This window comes from Diuraphis noxia, unplaced genomic scaffold, assembly GCF_037042655.1.
Source record: "Diuraphis noxia isolate RWA-SAM2 unplaced genomic scaffold, SU_Dnox_SAM2 contig0003, whole genome shotgun sequence".
NCBI lineage: Eukaryota > Metazoa > Arthropoda > Insecta > Hemiptera > Aphididae > Diuraphis > Diuraphis noxia.
In genome coordinates, this window is record NW_028301713.1 from 66888653 (window position 1) to 66908165 (window position 19513).

The 19513-nt window shown below is 26.1% G+C and overlaps 4 protein-coding genes across 4 annotated transcripts; 2 read left to right on the plus strand and 2 right to left on the minus strand.

Annotated features, from left to right (window-relative positions):
- Positions 1–375: 375 nt before the first annotated feature.
- Positions 376–3400, minus strand: MetRS-m (Methionyl-tRNA synthetase, mitochondrial). Its single transcript, XM_089224072.1, has 2 exons — positions 3014–3400; positions 376–1964 (listed from the first exon to the last, which is right to left on the minus strand). The coding sequence occupies exons 1-2, from the start codon at positions 3096–3098 to the stop codon at positions 466–468; spliced, it is 1584 nt and encodes a 527-aa protein (XP_089080198.1). The 5' UTR covers positions 3099–3400; the 3' UTR covers positions 376–465.
- A 114-nt stretch (positions 3401–3514) lies between these two features.
- LOC107166656 (RWD domain-containing protein 1) lies at positions 3515–5280 on the plus strand. Its single transcript, XM_015515414.2, has 6 exons — positions 3515–3760; positions 3847–3923; positions 3986–4191; positions 4249–4392; positions 4493–4676; positions 5109–5280. The coding sequence occupies exons 2-6, from the start codon at positions 3854–3856 to the stop codon at positions 5192–5194; spliced, it is 690 nt and encodes a 229-aa protein (XP_015370900.1). The 5' UTR covers positions 3515–3760; positions 3847–3853; the 3' UTR covers positions 5195–5280.
- Positions 5281–13431: 8151 nt separating this feature from the next.
- Positions 13432–17144, plus strand: LOC149057686 (uncharacterized). Its single transcript, XM_089222233.1, has 7 exons — positions 13432–13858; positions 13927–13980; positions 14425–14623; positions 15198–15274; positions 15332–15572; positions 16511–16701; positions 16982–17144. The coding sequence occupies exons 1-7, from the start codon at positions 13781–13783 to the stop codon at positions 17030–17032; spliced, it is 891 nt and encodes a 296-aa protein (XP_089078359.1). The 5' UTR covers positions 13432–13780; the 3' UTR covers positions 17033–17144.
- Positions 17054–19369, minus strand: LOC149057687 (mitochondrial import inner membrane translocase subunit Tim13-like). Its single transcript, XM_089222234.1, has 3 exons — positions 19227–19369; positions 17376–17444; positions 17054–17307 (listed from the first exon to the last, which is right to left on the minus strand). The coding sequence occupies exons 1-3, from the start codon at positions 19311–19313 to the stop codon at positions 17206–17208; spliced, it is 258 nt and encodes an 85-aa protein (XP_089078360.1). The 5' UTR covers positions 19314–19369; the 3' UTR covers positions 17054–17205.
- Positions 19370–19513: the final 144 nt, after the last annotated feature.

Genomic DNA, 19513 nt, shown 5'->3' on the forward strand with positions numbered 1-19513 from the left:
TAATTAATTTAAACTTTAAAGTACCTTTAATATCTATAATCTATACATCCAATACTTACTTTCATAAAGGAATTTTCTGGATTTTTCAATGAAGGGAGGTAGAAAATAAAATTAAAAAGTTTCCATACTGTCATAAACAATAGATCCCTGGTACACCCACTCAACCAAAATAACAAACAAATAACAATAGGTAAGTATATTAAATCTCAGTTATCAGATTGAAAATACAATTTCAAATTTGAGATTTTGGCCATATATTTTATGTTAATCTTATATTAGCACTATACTGTATACAATGTATACAAAAAGAAAAATTTTCTATTTTTTACAGACTAATTAGGTGAATCAAATTATGATAGTTCAAATGAAAATACATTATTCATATTTTCATATTTTATTTCAATAGAATATTTTAAGACTTGTAAGTAAATAAATTATTCAACTAATATAATAATGAAAACTAAATCAGCTTATCAACAACTTTTTAAACAACACAATATTATCTTTTTTTAAGTTTGTAGGATTAATGATTCTGTTTTCATCTTTCCACTTCGGCGTCATTTGATTCCAACATCTGTTATTTATGTTTAACTTATTTAATAATTGATTAGCTAGTACGGGGACAATTGGCTGTAAAGCTAACCCAGTAATTCTTAAAGTCTCCATAGTTATATGTAGTATACATTCCAGTTTATTGACATCTTGCCTAGCTAATTCCCATGGTTTATTATATTCAAAAAATCGATTGCAACACTGTAATGTGGCTATTATTTCATCTATACCTTTGTAAAAATTTAATTCTTCGTAATGATTTCCAACTATATCTGCAAGCCCCTCTAATTTGTTATTTAATTCGATGAAATATGAATCAGCTAATAGCCTTTCAATCTGTAATAAATCTAATTTTGGATAACTGAGATTTGGGTTAATGGCTTTTCCACAGCATCGGTTCAATAGGTTACCCAATGTATCTGCTAATTCAGCATTTAATATTCTTTTAATTTTCAGATCACTGTAGTTACCATCACTGTGAGCTGTACCTTCTCTAAGCAAAAAATATCTTAAACCAGATTCAGTAAACTGGCTACCAGCATTTATTGGATCTACTACATTTCCTTTAGTTTTAGACATTTTTTCATCATTAACTTTCCAATGAGAATGTACAAAAATTTGTTTTGGCAGTTGTAAACCTGCAGCTATTAAGAATATGGGCCATAATATTCCATGGAATTTCAAAATATCTTTACCACATACTTGGACATTTGGAGGCCAAATTTTGGTGTCTGGATAACCAGAAACTGTTAAGTAATTAACAAGAGCATCAAGCCAAACGTATATAGTCTGTGTATCGTCTCTCGGTACTGGAATACCCCAACTAACCCGATTCTTCGGTCTTGATAAAGATATATCGTATAAATCATTTACCTCTCTATTCAGTATTTCATGGAATACTTTCGGCTTAATTCTATCTGGTTTACTCAACCAATTTTGAAGTTCATGTTTAAAAGGACGTAGGTCAAATTTATAATTGTCTTCTTCAGCCCACTCAACTGGCCTTCCTGATTCTTTACTAACACGTACATTATTAACTAATTCTATTTGATCTTGTGATAAAAAAGTTTCATCAGCTGTGCAATACCACCCAGCATACTTTCCTTTTCTAATATATGGTTGTAATTTACTCCAAAAATAATGTACACATTTTTTGTGGTTTTCCGTTGTTGTTCTTATGAAAGATGTATGGCTAATATGAAATTTATCAAATGTAGTTTGATAACTACTTGAAATTTTTGTACAATAGTTTTCCACAGATATTTTACAATTCTCAGCGGCTTTTTGTACCTTTAATCCATGTTCATCAGTACCAGTACTAAAAATAATATTTAAGCTTGGGTTAAGTAATTTTTGAAATCTTGCAGAAGCATCAGCAATTAAAGCACTGTAAAGATGCCCAATGTGCGGACCTAAAATAAAAAAATATATTGATATATTATTAATTTATATATATATTTTTAATACATATTAGAAATAAATAATATTTGTCATTATGTACACTGTTGTACCTGGTAGAGCAATAGCAGTTTTATTGAAAAAACATATAATTGTTCAATCGTATATATACTGTTGAATACATTTTTTTCAGTGACTAATAGGTTAAAGTATTATTTTATTTTTAGATTCTGATTGTTTTATTACTAAAGTGTAATCAAATTGTAAGCATATTCATTTTTTAGATATTTATGATAATATACTAATATTTTATAAACATGAATAACCAAGTGATTTTTTTACATCCCTAAAAAACAGAATAGACAGGTTAATTATGTGTTAGAGCCATTTTTCTTAAAACTGTATTTCAGTTTTATTTTTTATTTTTTAAATTCAAAAGTTAAAAAAAATTACTACTAAGGAACATTGGTTATTTACACAAGAGTGATGTAAATATAAAAATGTCCATCTTTTCTACAATATGTCATATTTTTACTGGAATGAAAAAGGGGAAAAAACAAAGTTAATACATTTATTGCTATATTTTGTACTTTTTTTACCTTTCTTTTTTGAAGAAAATTTTCATAGGGATTTCGCATAAAAACATTCTGTGGTTCGGTATTTCATTACCACAAAATGTTTAAGAAACACTTTGTTGGAAAGTAAGGGCCACTGGGCTAAGTCCATATACAGTTCAGACTTTAATGTCAACTTTAAAAATTTAAAAGTTTAGGTATTTTATGGGTCTAAATCATAATCAAATAATAATTTTATGAAATAGTAGGTATGTAACTATGTGAACAAATATACGTGTTCAGTATTCACTTCAGTGTATTTAAATGGGTAATCAAACAAATTTATTTTCTTTGATTATTTTTAATAACACTTATGATCTCTTAATCATCTGACAAGCCAAAAACCTATACCTATCACAAATTATAATTAAATAGTATTAATATTCATTCATACAATAAACAAAATACATAGAGCTATTATAAATTATGTACATAATATAAATCCTTACTTGCGTTTACATAAAATATTGGTGTTGTAATAAAGTATGAAGTTTTTTTAGTTACATCCTTCAAACTTGTAGTTATTTGTGACATAATAATAATCTTTGTGACAGTATCTAAGTATAGTAATTAAATATTTTGTATAATATAACCTTTTAATATTTAATACATTCTACTTAAAATAAACCGTCAAAACGCTATATTGTAAAAAATCAAAAAAACAATAATATACTAAAGTTCTTAGAAAACTATAAAATAAAAATTTAATCAGAAATTCAGAAACGACAGAAGCACTTCAGGTCTGCTGTAGTTCAAGTTTCCATATTCGAGTTATCCGACAAACTCAATTCCAGAATTTCGATTCTTTAATAATATTATTATATCAATAATTGTCATTATAATCACGACGATTCTATCATAGAAATCATAGAATAGAGATATGATTTTATCAAAGACCCACGATTAAAGATAGTACTATCTTTAATCGTGCAAAGACCTATAAACTAGCGCCGGCTGTTATCATATTAAATGCTGATAAAAATGATAATAAATTACTCTGATAGCCACTCACCATATTATTATAGCATGGCAATGTGGAATGTGGATACTATATCTTGTACATCTAAACTAAACATTCTTTTAACCCCGAGTCCCCGAACCCGTGGCGTACTGGCGTCTCGGACGATCGAGAATCAAAAGTGAAACGAAATACATTTCAGTCATTTCACGACTCACATAATCTAGTCGAATTCATGGTAAAATAATATTACTCATTAGTAAAATAAGCACTCATTAATAGTTCAAATATTAAAAATAAATCCGGTTATTTTGATGGTTATAGTGAGAAAATGGACTACAAAGAAGAGCAACAGAACGAAATCGATGCATTGGACTCCATTTACTGTGGTGAAATGATAAGTAAGTACATCAGGTTAATGAAAATTGTGATTTATAAATTATGAATAATACTTGTGTTTTAGTTTCGGGCTCAGAACCTTATTATCAATTCGAAATCCCAGTTAAATCAGACGAGTTTGATAGTGATCAACATGATATTGGTTTGTCGTGTTGCTTAAAATTTGAGTATGTTGAAAAATATCCTGATGATCCTCCCATTGTGGAAATTGAAGATGTTGTCGGGTTTGAAGAACAAGAAAATGAGCTTAAAGAGTATTTAATACAACAAGTAATAAATACGTTATAATAACATCAATCAAATGTTAGTTGATCAATTGTTTTTAAGGCTCAAGATAATGTTGGGATGGTGATGATATTTACTTTAGTATCAGCAGCACAAGAATGGTTGAATAACTATTCAGATACTGAAAAACAAAGAAAAATAGATGATGATGATAAAAGGCGTGAAAAAGAAATGGAAGCTGAATTGGTTAATATTGATTGTATTATTAAATATTTTGTAACGTTCACTCAACAATTGGTTCAATTAACTTAAAAATCACATCTGTTAAATTTATTCCTTTTTTTAGAAACGTTTTGAAGGCACCAAAGTTACAGTTGAATCATTTTTGCGGTGGAAGTTCAACTTTGAAGAAGAATTGGGAGTTTTAAAGAAACGAAATGAAGAGGAAAAAAATAAAAAACTTACTGGACGTGAATTATTTATGACTGATAAATCTCTTAATGAATCAGATTTAAAATTCTTAGAAGAAGGTTTGTTTATCTTTAAAAATTTATTTTTACTTAAAAGTAAAGAAATTAGTTTGGTATACTTAACTTTAACATTAAAAATATGTTTATAATATAAAATAATTAGGGAAATTTGGGGAAATGTAAACAATGTATTTGTATAATCATTATAGGTAATTTATATGTGATTAGCATTAACAAAAATTACTGGATTATAGTTTACGCCTGACCATGATTGGACTAATAATAAGAACCCGGCCATGGTCGGGTGTATATCCACTGCAATAAATAATTATTAAATTAGTTTCTGATATGGATTATTCAATTTTATAACTAGTCAAAAGTACCCCAAAATTCATTGATGTTTTACATATTACCATTGATAATATAAACTAGTTTATATAATCAATGATATTACCTATTATTGAAATTACATACACTTTTATTTTATTTTAGGAGATTCGGTGAAAGTTGATGAATCATTATTTGAAGAAATAGATGATCTAGATATTGGTGATGCAGGAAGTTCTGATGAAAGTTGAACATTGTTTAGGAATATATGTATAAAATTCAGATTGTAAATATAAAATATATTTTTTTTTTTAATATAATAAAATGTTATAAGGTATACGTGTTATAATATTTAATATTGTTGAATTAATTCAATATTCACATGTTTAAAATTCTAAATCAAAATATGTTTTAATTGTCTTATGAATGTAAGCACTTGAATCATATATCAATTGATTAATAAATAATGTTTTATTTTTATAACTTGAAATAATTAAAATAACTTGTAGCACAGATACAATAACCTACTCAATTACCCGGTATTCAATAAACTTTTTGCTCAAATTACATACAGATTATAAATAAAAATAATAAAAGGTCATATAGAATGTAAATTATATTTAGTTCAACTATTAATGCCTGTAATTTTATTTTGAATATATGACTATTTTTTCTACAAACTAACCTAACCTGACTAAGTCGGAAACAAATAGTACTAAATATGATACATTATTTACTAATAATATTGTTACTTGTTTAATAAGACTATTATGTGTTGAAAGAATGATGAACACCCAATCAAAAAAACTATAAAACATGTATTTTGAACTTGGCATTTGTATTCTAGGATTGACAGCTATTAGAAAAAATAATGAAAACATGATATTTTTGATTGATTCTAGCCTAACATTTTCTTATTTAAACTAAGTACTAAATAATGCATTATTATTTATAGGTATTGAAAAAGTCTAAAAAAGGTTTTTATAAAAATCACAAATTTTGATACAATGTGATTGTGTGTAGAGATCAGTAGCTCTAACCATAAAATATGCTGCTACACAAAAATGTCATGTTATATTTTTGTTCAAAATCAATATTACACAATCTACTTTGTACATTCATATTTTTGGCAAGTTTTTCATAAGTTGAGTTTTATCATTTGCACGTTTTTTAAAACATAATTTATCAACAAAATAACAGAAATATAAAATCGAAAAATTGTATGAAGGTTTTCGTATGCAGACTTTCCTAAAACCCTTGATGGAAACTTAGAAACCTAATACAACTATATAAATTTGTATAGTATGTTGAGTGTGTGATAGATTTATGTATACCTATCTACAAACATTATAGCCTATAGGCTATAGGTGCCACAATTGACCTCCTTAGTAGGTTTTATGTAGGAGGATAGATAGCTTAGGCTATTTCCCACCGTTCCTGGTTTTTTGAACGGAAAAAAAAAATGATAGTTTAGGCTGTGGCATTATTCGGGGTATTGCAGGGTATACTTTTACATACCTAAAATTTATCTAGATGCATTTTGGCCTGACTATAATTTTTTTGCGATAGACAAAGATTATTTTTTTTTTTTCTATGGTCTCAACCATTTATGCTTCTTTCTTACTTGAAAGCCGAAAGGAATAATAATTGGTATTAAATATGTAAATTAAAGTTGGCGATTTCTTCTATTAGAAATTATTTGAAACTGATATAATAATTTTCAAAATTAGCTTGGTTTTGCAACCACCTTTGTTTGCATTCTGCAGTTTATAATATTAAGTACCTAATAATATTATAACTGATAAAGTATACATACCATCATACAGTAATATGATTATTAATTACCTATTTAATTAATTAAACAAGGGGTAGATAGTCAGATGGATAATTATTATATATATACCTAGACAATTAGATTATTTAACCACATGGGAGAGGAAATACTGTATATAAAACAAGATGAAGACAATGCTAGGAAAGGCTAAACTGGCCAGATGTCTAAGGTGCCACAGACTATGACTCTTCATTGTATCATTATGAGCTATGGAATCACGGTAGAAGTCGATCATGGCAGCTGTGATAATCTCATTTAATCATTTTATATTATTTGTGATATAATTTGAATTTTTTGTTCAGTAAATGATGTATTTACCCCGCATAAGTACATCATATTATATATTGTGCAAACTATGTGACCATACCAAAAAAAAAGTTGAACTAGGTACCTAATGCTATAGCTAAGTAATTGTCGATTTATGATTCAATGGTTGTAGACTTTCATGTATATATGTTTTTGTGGATCTATATTAGATCTATTATGTGGTAATATATATTATACTTTTATACTGTCCTACCCAGTGGCGCCGAACCCCCTAACAAGTGTAGTTAAAACTTAAATGGGGTGGATGGTCCTATATGAGCTTAATCCCTGGTCAAAGGACCTTAAGGCTGCTTATATAACGTAGATACCAAAATTTTTTATGAATTTCTAGCATAAAATAATTTACAAATTTTCGTGATTTTTACGTATTTTGTCAAAATTCAAACTTTGAATGTTTATAAAAAAAAATTGTGACTATGAATTTACATACACAATATACAACATTTTCAAAAATTATTTTTTTACCATCTTTTTTAGTATTAATTATTTCCATTATAAATTTATTAAATTCACAAGTCACAAGAACGAACTGTTTACGCAGAATGTTACGAACTTTACTAAGAGACATAAAATCAAGAAATGTAATAGGTATAATAGATAATTTGAGGTAGATTTATCAATCATTGCCAATTAAATTGGGTAATAAATAACCTAAGTGAATGATGATAATAGGGGATGGGATTTTAAAATTTTTTTATTTTTATAGTAGGTACCTATTAAAGTTACCATAGTTACGTACTAATTGGTTACTAATTCAGTAATACTTATCGATGAGAAAATTGTTATCGGCGATAACTTGTACTTACCTATGTAATACATACTATTATTATTATAATAATATACAATTTATTACCAATTATAGGTATATAATGGTGGTAATTTGAGTGGAAAGGCCTAGCTATGTCGCTATGATAAAAATGTTATCGACGATAATTTGTCGTACTATATAATTTATTATTCGTACCTTAAACTAAGAAAACGCATTAAAATCGTCAAAAAATGCAACAAAATGCATTTAAATAATCAATATCATACATTAAGATGATCGTATATACTTCTGGTAAAACCAAAGTACCTATTTTCAAAATTATTATTATGTAAAAAAATATAAACATCAACTCGGGGGGAGGAAACGTCTCAATCCGGGGGGGAGGTAGGGGAAATGTCCAGTACCACTAAAATTCCCGGGGGGGACGTCCATTTACCGGTCCATTATTCTGTTAAAATACCTAATAATAAAAATATAATATAGGTACCTACATAATGATAGTATGAAAAATAAGAAACAATATTTTATTATCAACCAACGTCCAATAACATAATAAATAGGTAAAAAAAATCATGCAAGTATAAATATAAATTAATTTTAATTTAATAAATATAATATAATTACGCAAGTTACGAGTATAATATATTATATATTGACATCAAAATCAAATATATATTTATACCAATATAAAAATAAATGCTGTAGAGTGTAGGTAGTTTATATAATTTAGAAATTATATAAAATTCGAAAAATCACGAATTAAAACTATTAGAAGTGACATAAAAAGTCCAAAAACTTAGAACATCAACACCTATAAATATAATATAGATATATTATAAATAATTATAATACATAAAATATATACCTACCAACCTACCTATGTATCGCATACCTAAATTACACATAATTTGATAATTGATATATATATATATATATATATATATATATATATATATATATATATCTATATCAAAATGTATGAAAATAAACACTGCGTAGTTTATATAATTTACAAAAGCTAATAAAAAATTCGAGAAAACAAGAGTTACAACAAAATATAAAAATGGCACAAATAATGCAAAAACATCAAGAAATATATTTATAAATTACGATAAAAATGCGTCTGACAAGGACAAGGACAGGCAAATAGTCGTTGGTGGGTAGCAATCGTTCAGGCGATATTGCTATGTTCAACATAGTATGTTGGTAACTGAAATGGCGAATCTCAACCGCGAGGCGGTGACGACGGTTGACGATTGTTATATTCTGTGGCACGACTCGGGGTGATACCACTGTCCACTGATTACTGAGCGAAAAAACAAAAAAAATCGTCGGATCGCACCGCTATCCTGACTCCGGCTGATACTCTACGCGGTGTTTTCCATAGCGCCGTGTCTGCTTCCGGTAGTCCCGCCGTCGCGGAGTCTACCGATATTGTAACAAGTAGAACCCGAAACGTTTCGTTTTCGTTGGTCAGCTGCAGCTTACGCTCGTATATTTTTCTAGTTACCTAAATTAAATTCCCATCAGTCATCACTCATCACTCACCAGTCACCCGCTGTGTGCTTTGCGGCCTCAGTGGTTATATTCAATGATTGAATATATGATGCATAATATTTGTGAATTGCGAGATTTATATATAGGCACTTAATGCCTACAACTGACTACTATAGATTGAAGAACGAGTAGCTCTCCTATTGGTTTATTGATTATTAAAAATGTTTCCAGATATTTCCTGGATAAGGTTTTATCATACACCTATTATTATATATTTTATCATTTTTAGAAAGAATGCAAATACCATAAAAAAGTATATTTAAAAGTGTACCAATAATCAATATATATTATATGTTTTGTTCAATTTTCCTGTATTCTGTTAAAGTTCAAAATATTTGATGAAATAATTTTGATATGTTTACAAGTACCTGTATATATTACATAGGTATAGCCATATATCTCATATATAGGCTATATATAGAAATAAGAATTCACCCATTCCACCATTATTCTATCGTCATGTGCATTACAATATTTATATGTATAACTATAATGTATAGGTACGTATTAACATATATGATATATGTACCATAAAAAAGTATTCAGAAATGAAAGTTATGCGTTTTATGATAAAAAATAACTGTATTTAATCATTTATGTTGCCTTTATCGCTGAACTTTAATGAACTTATCAAGTAACGAGCGGATATACTAAATTTTAAGCTACAATCAGCAATCAAATATGAAATAAATTATACCATTTACCTTGCTAGGTGCTATAATCCACCATAATTCCACCTAAACTGTAGACCATGCAGTATTAATTCAATTTTCAACACATAGTTGATACATAATATAATATAGTTGATAATGTTTGTTGAATTCATATTAATTTTGTTGTTATTAAAATCGATCAAATTTAAGCAATTTAACTTTAAAAACGCCAAGTTAAAAGTAAGTGATTATTTTGCTTTATAAAGGATTTAGCATTTAAGCATTTTAATGTTAATAATATGAATAATGATAAATAAATAATATACGCATTTATTTACTTAATTCCATACAGTGTCCCGTTAGGATATACCTGGATAAAAACCTGTTTTTTGCTGTTTTATCTAGGATAAACTATATAAAATACTAAAAATCATGAGATTAATGAAAATAAAATCTTAAATGTCAAAATATTCATCAAAATAAAATCTATAAAATAGGTACCTATCTTTTTTTTCAAAAATTTAAAATTAAAAAAATGTTTTTTTAACTTGTTTACCAAAAAATAAAATCTAAATAAAAAATAAAATACATGTGCCCCTTATCTATGTGAGAATAATAATAAAAAAAAGAAACAGATTCATGTTATATTTATTATCTCTGCAGGAGATATATCGCAATTGGTGAATCCTCGCGGGACACACTGACCATCGAGGGTTCATTAAAAAATCGAAAACGTACACAATGTTAACGTACTGCTTGTGCAGAATTGTCTAGCTGTCTAGGAATAAATTAGAATATAACATAAACAGGGGTGGATAGCCAATGCTCAAATGGGAAAATATGGAGAAGGTCAGTATTTCAATTAAAACTCGATAAATTGAAATAATCATTATTTTATTGATTTTAAATAAATAAAAATTGTCAAATGATTTTATTGATACATAATATAAACAAATTAAACTTTAGCCACCGATTTCATCAAATTCAGCATTTTCACTATCAATATTTTCGATAAGTAAACGAATTTGATCGTTGTCCATTCTAATGAAAAAATAATATGATGTAAAAAAACTATATTGAAAATATAGTGAGACTAAAACAAAAAATTTAATATTTTAAATAAATAATACATTAAAAACAATAAGAACGTTATAGAATCTTAAATCACTTAGAAACCTAAAATAATTCAAATGCTCCTTAAATTTGCCCTCAAAGGTTAGGTCTAAAAACAAGAATTGCTATTGTATAAAAAAATTTTCAAGTACTACTTGTAGTCTGATTAACATTTCGTCAAAAGATTTCTATTCAAACTTGACATTTTTGTATCCCTATAGCGGGCGATTGTAAACTCTCCCGATGGTCAACTCTATAAATATAATTGTCACAAGTTAGATAATGTAGATTATATAATTATTAATTAGATATAATAATTAATAATTAAAACTTATCACCACATTTTTAACCCTCGTTGGCTTATTCGAAGTTTTATATTTAAACTCAAAAACTACTTATTTTAGACCCTTTTCAATAAAAAGTTGTATCAATAAATTCCTTGAGATTTGGAGAGGTTTCCAATGTTTTCATACCTCATTTTATCAACCTTTTGTATAGGTAATAAAGGATTAGTTCATACGTGAATCTTTTTTAGCTCCCGAAAAAATTTTTTTTTTTTGATAATTTATATAATTGCTAAGGGTTACATATAAAGTTAGTAGTTATATGGTATAAACTCTTTTTTTCCAAATATTTTATAAAAAAAAAAACAAATCTCGAGCAATGCTTGGCGGGGTAGCTATAGCAGTATACATATTACATTGTATAATTAATAAGATATTATATATTTTACATAACATTATCAGTTCTGCAGATACAATTACCTATCATATCATAATATTATAACTTATCACATTCACATAATGAATTATATTTTTTATGTGATGCATTACAATCAAATATTATCGTATTACCTATAGGTACCTATATAATTTTTAGTGCTTATTGACTTACTGTAGTAGTGTAGTAATATATTTAAGTTCTAGTCTATGGATTATTGTAATATTTTCCCTTGCAGAGATATAAATGTATGAAATTGTAGGCATTATTTATCTATATACTATATATATGTACATATTGCCATATTGGTTATAATTATATATTAATTATTGCCTTTAGTGGAAATAAATCACTATGATTTATTATGAAATAATAATATTTATTTAACGATGTGTATGGACTGATTAATTTGAGTGTAATAGGTAATAACTAATAAGTAATGATATAGGTAATAATAAGTAATAAGGCTATAATATAAATTATATAAGACTATTTAAATAGATACCTATATTATTAATAATAGATTAATAACTAATAATTTATTATTGTACAAATTCAGCTATTATTTGATATAGCTTAATATTGCCTGTTCAAATGAGTCATTTTTTTTTCATAGAAAATTTTGGTGGTTTGGAAGTTTCCGCACAAGGGGCCAAAGCTGGGTGCAACATTGATTTATTATAAATGGTACCCGAAGGCCGTTCAGATATTCATTAAGACTTCTCGGATATCAATTAAAAGCAAAATTACCGTGATTCAGTAAAGCATATTATAGGTACCTAGGTATATAAGTAAATTATGAGCTTGAAGACTTCATGAGATGCTGAGTGTTAAGTCCAGAGTGCAGAAGTGCAGTATATATATATATATATATATATATATTCGATATACCTATATGGCCACATGGCTATATATCTATGTATATATATAAAATAGTAATAAAGTAATAACTAATATTAAAGGCCACAGCTATACCGTAATAGACGAAAAAGAGATCAACTGCACGTCTAAACGAAATACGAATGACATATATAAATACTTACACATAATATTATTTTTAGACATTTATTTAATGCTGTTGGCCTGTTGCTTTATATAATTTGCGTCTATTACAGTATTACATAATTATAATGTACACAGTCACAGTTTATTAGTTAGGTTTCAATACCTACTATATAGGTATCTGCCATCTGGTATACACAAATACGACTTTATTTAGGTACCTACTTACTTATTTTATAATTACTCATAATAAGTACCTACCTATTAGGCATAATAATTAATTTGTCTATGATTCTATTACACATAGTATGTGCAAATTTTAGTTTTAATATCTCATGTTAAGAAACTACTTATAAAAAATAATAAAAAAATAAAAATTGTACTTGCTATTTTTTTTTTTTTAAATTGTGTCAACCTACGAAATGTGATAGGTAACTGATAACAATATGAATTTGGCGGTTTTTGACTTTCATTTTCATATCAATAGTTAAGCTGATAAAAATAAAAAATTAAACATTTCTTAAACTAAATAGGTGAATTATTGTTAGTTATTACTTTTGTTTATTTCTTACTGCAATAGTTGACAATTTATTTAAAATATCAAAATAAAAGTGTAATAAATTATAGCTACTTAAACGGTTGAACCAAACCTTTTGGATTTTTATGTTTGTCAGTTCATTTGGGTATTAATATTATTATTGACTGTGAAATTATTAGTAGTTATTTTAATACATATTTTGATCTATCTATCTACCTTTCATTCAAAATTGTGTGGAATTGTTTATGATTGAGTGAGTTTTACACGTAATAGTTATAATTTTGAAGAACTAAACTTCGTCTGCTGAGTCAAGTATTATTTAAAATGTCCATCGATAACACAAATTTAGAAGAGATGGTTGAGAAAACACTGGAATCCACTGGCGTTTTGTCTAAAATGAGAGTTAGTAGATGATCATAATTAACCAATACTACAGTTTTATAACATTTTTATATTTTGATATGTAATAGGCCGAACTTCGAGCAAATGTTTTTCATGTTCTTGAAAAAGGTTCATCATTTCAGGTATAAATTAAATATTAATCATAATAAGTCAAGTAACAGAAAATATATAACCCTCAATGCTTACACAATCTGCACGCCACATTTAGTACTATAGTATAGTCTAAGATAGAAAGTCTTAATATTATATTTTTAATATCAATTATCAATGCTTCCTAGTCTGAACTATAAACTTATTACTTAGCAATAGGTAGTGTTTGACATGAAAATCTTAGTCTGTTTATCTTTTATATTTAATTCTTAAATTTAAAGCATTTTTAAAATAAAATAACACTTTTGGGCTATTCATTTTATGGACTAAAGGTTCAGTAATGGTGTTTAGCTGTTCTAGGCTCTCTAAATAATGAGTATGGTTGAGTTTTATTACAATTTCTATGATCGTTTTAAGCCTGTACTTTAATAATATGTATGGTTAAGTATTATTGATTTTTCTTTTTTTTATTTCAGAATAAACTGTATACAGACAAAATTAAAGACTTTGTTTCTAATGACAATGGATCATTATTGTTATCTTTAGTTAAAGATTTGTTTGAGTATTTAGAACTAAAGTTTACAGCATCTGTATTTGATTCTGAAACTGGCGCTGCACATCAATATCAATTCAAAGATAAAGATGATATTTTTGAAGAACTTTCTCTCTCAAAGGGTAATATTTTATTATATTAGTTAAGTAACTTTCACGTACCTCAAGAATGGCTAACTGAACTGCCAGTCTTAAGTATATATTATTGCCATCATAGTCAATGACTGAAGGCTAATAAAAAAAAAGTATACATTATTTAAAAAAAAAAAATTTAACTTAAATTATTTGTTTATTAAAATCGGAGTAGATCACTCAAAATAGATATAACATATATAAACACGTTTTCTGCATTTATAATACTACAATATATATTTGAATTTAATTCTGCTTGAAAGTATGTTATCCTGTGTTAAGTATAGTTTTTTGTAACTTCCATAATCAATTTTAATTTTAATTTTTGTGTGTATTAAAATACATAGAAGATGCTGTTTTATAATTATTTTTTGATTATATTTTAATATGCTGTAATATGTATTGAAAAACTTATAATTTAGTATATTTATATACAATATAAATGTTATAAGGTAGGTAGTTAATTAATTTTTAATTAAAAAAATGTTGATCTTTAAAAATAGGAACATTCTATCAATCTATTTAATAGATTTATTACAAATTTATGTTCTATTATTTATTTTAGATGATAAAAGACCCTTATTGTTACAAATTCTTGAAACTTACCAGTCAAAACATAAATCAACTAATGATGTCATTAAGGTTTGTTGTATAAATAATAGTTTTTATTTTTATTTTAAACTAAAATATTTTTTCTAGCATAATACAACACAACATAATGGTGAAACACATGAGGGATCTTCATTAGTTCAAATATTGAAAAGTAATGCGGAAGCAATAAAATCAACACTTGATGTTAAATCACCAAATGTATCACCAGTGAAAACAAAATTATTTGAGGAAAATACACATTATGATAGTCATCCACACTCAGGTTCATTGCCATCATCAAATCTTAATTTATCAGATAACATAGAGTTGAAAGATATTGAAAGCTCTGGTAAGTGAATTGAATGTTATGTTAAAAAGTTATATTAATATGATTGTATAGACTTTATGTATTACTAAACTTATTAGAATTTTTTGTTCATATTTCCTTATGTACAGGCCCCCCCCCCAAAAAAAAAAAAAACAACAATTCTTGGTAGGAGGGTAGACCATTCAATTAGTCGATCCAAATTTTTTTTACATTATATTATGTATATATTATAGAAATATGGCTTTATGTAGCTACTTATTCTCTATACTTTTTAGGTTGCTGATGTGAAGATAAAATTATAACAATTTATTTTACTTTTACAGCACCAACTATGCATTTACCCAAATAAAAAAATTGAAAAAACTGTTATAATTCTAACCTAAGACGCTCTTAAAAAATTTGATTACTACTTTGAAAAAACATACATTCTTAAATCAAAAATTTTCCAAATTTTTACAAACATGTAGGAATAAATAATATATATATTTTTTTTTTAAAGAAAGTATTATTGTAATAGTGTATAAGTGAAGCTATATAGATTGCTAATATAAATTCCAACAAATATAATGACTATTTTTTCAGTATTTACAATCAGATTACCAATTACAAAAACAAAGTTAAAAGTGTAAAAATTATTTGACATGTCTATAATTTTTTATTATGAAATTGAAATTAATTTGACTAATTTTGCTTTAGTTAGATATTATGATTTTAGTGATCAATTTAAACAGCTAAACTCTGGAAGAGGGTTGACCATCCCCAGCCAGATAGGGTAGCTTTGCTTAAATATATTTATAAGAAAATATATGAAATACACTTAGCTTGTATATTTCAAAGTTCAACATTCATAGCACAAATGTTTATATAAATTAATTATATATCCTTACTGAGAGATATCAAGATTAATTTATAATTTATATATTATATATCAACTTTTAAATATATTTTTGTTTTTACAGAGAGTTTAAATAGCTTAAGCATAGAACAGTTATCACCAATTAAAAGACCATCTACTATTGATCGAAATGAAAACACAGATGAAGATATTAAGTCTTTAAAAAGTAATAAAAATGAATCTAGTTTGGAAGACATTGAAACTGATGAAGATGTGTCATGCGGAAATGACAGCCTTCCAAGTACTGATTTTTCTGTAAGTTAAATAAATTGTACACTCATAGTATTACAATTTATAATTATAAATAATGTCCGCATTTATGTTTTTACATAATATTGTTATTGCGTTAATGCATTCTCGCATATTTTTGTTAATTTTAATATTTTGATACCTGAAAAAATATTTTGTTTGAGATAACTGTGACTTGCAAAATTAGCATGTTCTCTCACTGGATAGAGTATAGACTAATAGATTATATGAAAACTATTGAAATAATTTTCTAATGAATATTGAACTAAATATTTTTTTGTTGCAGACTCATAATGGCAGTCCAGAAAAGATAAGGACTCATAACATTCATCTTTGAGTATTTATTTGAAAAACAAGATTTTAGACTTCTGATGTTTATTTTTTACTTTTATACGAATAAATTATTTGTAGTATTTAAAAATTAATTACAAATGTAAATAAACAATTAACAGTAAGAAAGACAAAAAACCTATAGCTACAAGTAACACTCATTTGATGCATTGTTTTGGTTTAATGCATATTTTGGGATTCAGCCATTAGTCTTTCACCAAAGGACTTCGAAACTAGGCTCACTGTTTCCATATAACGATCCATACACATTGAAACACACTTCTAAAAGAAAAAAGAAATTTTAATTTAAAATAATTGCACTTTATTTAAATATAATATATGATATTTACTTGTTCAGTGCTATCTAGTGAAGGCCCTGGCTTTATAATACACTTGTTGAAACACAATCTACTCATTTTCTGAAATTGAAAGATTCAGTTATAAATATACCCATCTATATGTTTTATAATCTCTTAAAACAATATTTTATATATAACATATTCTAGAACATACTTAAAATTGTAAGCTGTTACATTTTTAAAATTATAAGTAAACTTATACAGTGTAAACATTGTTTATAATGACTAATATTAGAAATTGTAGTAGTGCACATTTTTCTATATACTTTCTGTTTATAGATAATCAAGTAATGTATTTTTTAAACTTATTAAAATTAGATATTTTCTGTTAAAAAAGTTTTGTACATATAAACGTTTCAAGAAGCGATGAATAAAAAAAAACTATTTCAGCTATGACATCAAAATATCTGACAGGGATGAGTTGTATAAAAGTTGAATTTATAGAAATATTCTGTAAGTAAAATTAAAGGTTTACTTCTAGAATTCGGAAGATGAATTTTAAAGTAAAAACACTCAATTAACTCGGGACAATCCATACTATTTAATATTTTATGCAAAATGTCAATGATAATAATTTTTATCTCTTATCTAATCCCATGACTGCAAAATAACAAAGAACAAAATCATAACATTGCATTGGAAATATAAAAATTTGATTTGAATTGTTGAGAAGCATAACAATTTGAATTGATTAAATGAAATATTTTGTCTACTAGACACGTATATTTGTACTAAGTGTATAAGGATTAAGTATAGCAATTTTATAATTATTTGGAAATCCTTACAAGTACCTATATTTAATAAAACATGATTTAGTTAAAGCTTGGTTTGTATTAGGAACATGGGGATTAAAATAACGTTTTAAACCAAGTATGATATCTACATTATTCAACCTTTTAAATTACATATCATATTATATTAAAAATTCAATAAGTAGTCTATATTAATTTTAAAATATGTATTATGTACACTAATTATTAAATAGGAAATGATTTATATTTTTTGTATTTCTAAATATTAATTTCATACCAGTAAATAACAATTATTCTAAGAATCTATTTCTAAGAACTTATAAAATTTTTCACTGACGATTTGTTAACAATGTAATAATGAGAATATTGAGAAGTTTATTTTGTTATATACCTAACATAATTTTTCTTATCAGCAAAGAAAAATATGACATACCCGTATGGGTTTTTAAAGTATAAGGACTAACTAATAGGTAACTGATATACATTTACATCAGAAACTTTACACAGTTAAAACTTAAACACAAGATATCTAATTCAACTTTTTTACCCAACTAAATCATGCAATAAGTGAGAAATATTTAAAACTAACTGACGAGCCTACTCTTGTCAGTTAAACATGGATGTCTATGTTATGTTATCACTTAACAAGAATTTTAAAAAAAACTCATTAAAATGTAATATCATATCCTATTCTATGTATATCATAAATATATATTATTAATTGTTAAATTGTCAAATAAAATACAGCAACAATTATTTAGATTTTATCAGGGAAATTTGAATAAAACATTTATAAAGATAGCAAAGACACTTTGTTGGAAACTTCTAGTATAGGTAAAAGGTAATAAAATATTGTTGGTCACTGTAATTAGTATAAAAGAATTCTCTTAGTTTATAAAGAGTTGATAATAATGTTGTTTTTGATTAAATAATAGTTCTTAAATAATTTTTGGAAAATTTGTTTGGTAATCAAATGGAGTATAATACTGTATAATATCCATAAATTATGCTTTAAGTAAATTGTTTTCATTAATTGCTCTTTATTTATTATTAAATCGTATACTCTACTTAACCGTAAAACACTATTTACCATTAATAATAGTTCTATATTTTCTAACGCCACTTGATGTTTTAATTTTTCCACGAGTTCATCTTGCGTCATCTTAGAGCCATCCATGATAATATATTATTTTAATTGGATAAAAAAAAAACCGATTTGGTCTGTACTGGAGTTAAATTAACCACGAAATATTGATTTAAGTAGGTACTTCAGTGTATTATAGTAGTATGTTGCCTGTTGTAAAATTAATAAAGAGTTAAGAGATACGATGCAATTACACAAAATTTTATTTTTATTAATAATAAATAATAATAAAC

What these genes read in the sequence shown, in the direction of transcription:
- MetRS-m (XM_089224072.1), bottom strand. Translation starts at nt 3,098, where the DNA reads ATGTCACAAATAACTACAAGTTTGAAGGATGTAACTAAAAAAACTTCA. An exon ending in AATATTTTATGTAAACGCAA is followed by an intron (nt 1,965 to 3,013) that starts GTAAGGATTTAT and finishes TTTTTATTTTAG; the next exon opens with GTCCGCACATTGGGCATCTT.
- LOC107166656 (XM_015515414.2), top strand. Translation starts at nt 3,854, where the DNA reads ATGGACTACAAAGAAGAGCAACAGAACGAAATCGATGCATTGGACTCC. An exon ending in TTACTGTGGTGAAATGATAA is followed by an intron (nt 3,924 to 3,985) that starts GTAAGTACATCA and finishes CTTGTGTTTTAG; the next exon opens with TTTCGGGCTCAGAACCTTAT. An exon ending in AAGAAATGGAAGCTGAATTG is followed by an intron (nt 4,393 to 4,492) that starts GTTAATATTGAT and finishes TCCTTTTTTTAG; the next exon opens with AAACGTTTTGAAGGCACCAA.
- LOC149057686 (XM_089222233.1), top strand. Translation starts at nt 13,781, where the DNA reads ATGTCCATCGATAACACAAATTTAGAAGAGATGGTTGAGAAAACACTG. An exon ending in GCGTTTTGTCTAAAATGAGA is followed by an intron (nt 13,859 to 13,926) that starts GTTAGTAGATGA and finishes GATATGTAATAG; the next exon opens with GCCGAACTTCGAGCAAATGT. An exon ending in AGAACTTTCTCTCTCAAAGG is followed by an intron (nt 14,624 to 15,197) that starts GTAATATTTTAT and finishes TATTTATTTTAG; the next exon opens with ATGATAAAAGACCCTTATTG.
- LOC149057687 (XM_089222234.1), bottom strand. Translation starts at nt 19,313, where the DNA reads ATGGATGGCTCTAAGATGACGCAAGATGAACTCGTGGAAAAATTAAAA. An exon ending in ATATAGAACTATTATTAATG is followed by an intron (nt 17,445 to 19,226) that starts GTAAATAGTGTT and finishes TTTCAATTTCAG; the next exon opens with AAAATGAGTAGATTGTGTTT. An exon ending in CACTAGATAGCACTGAACAA is followed by an intron (nt 17,308 to 17,375) that starts GTAAATATCATA and finishes TTTTTCTTTTAG; the next exon opens with AAGTGTGTTTCAATGTGTAT.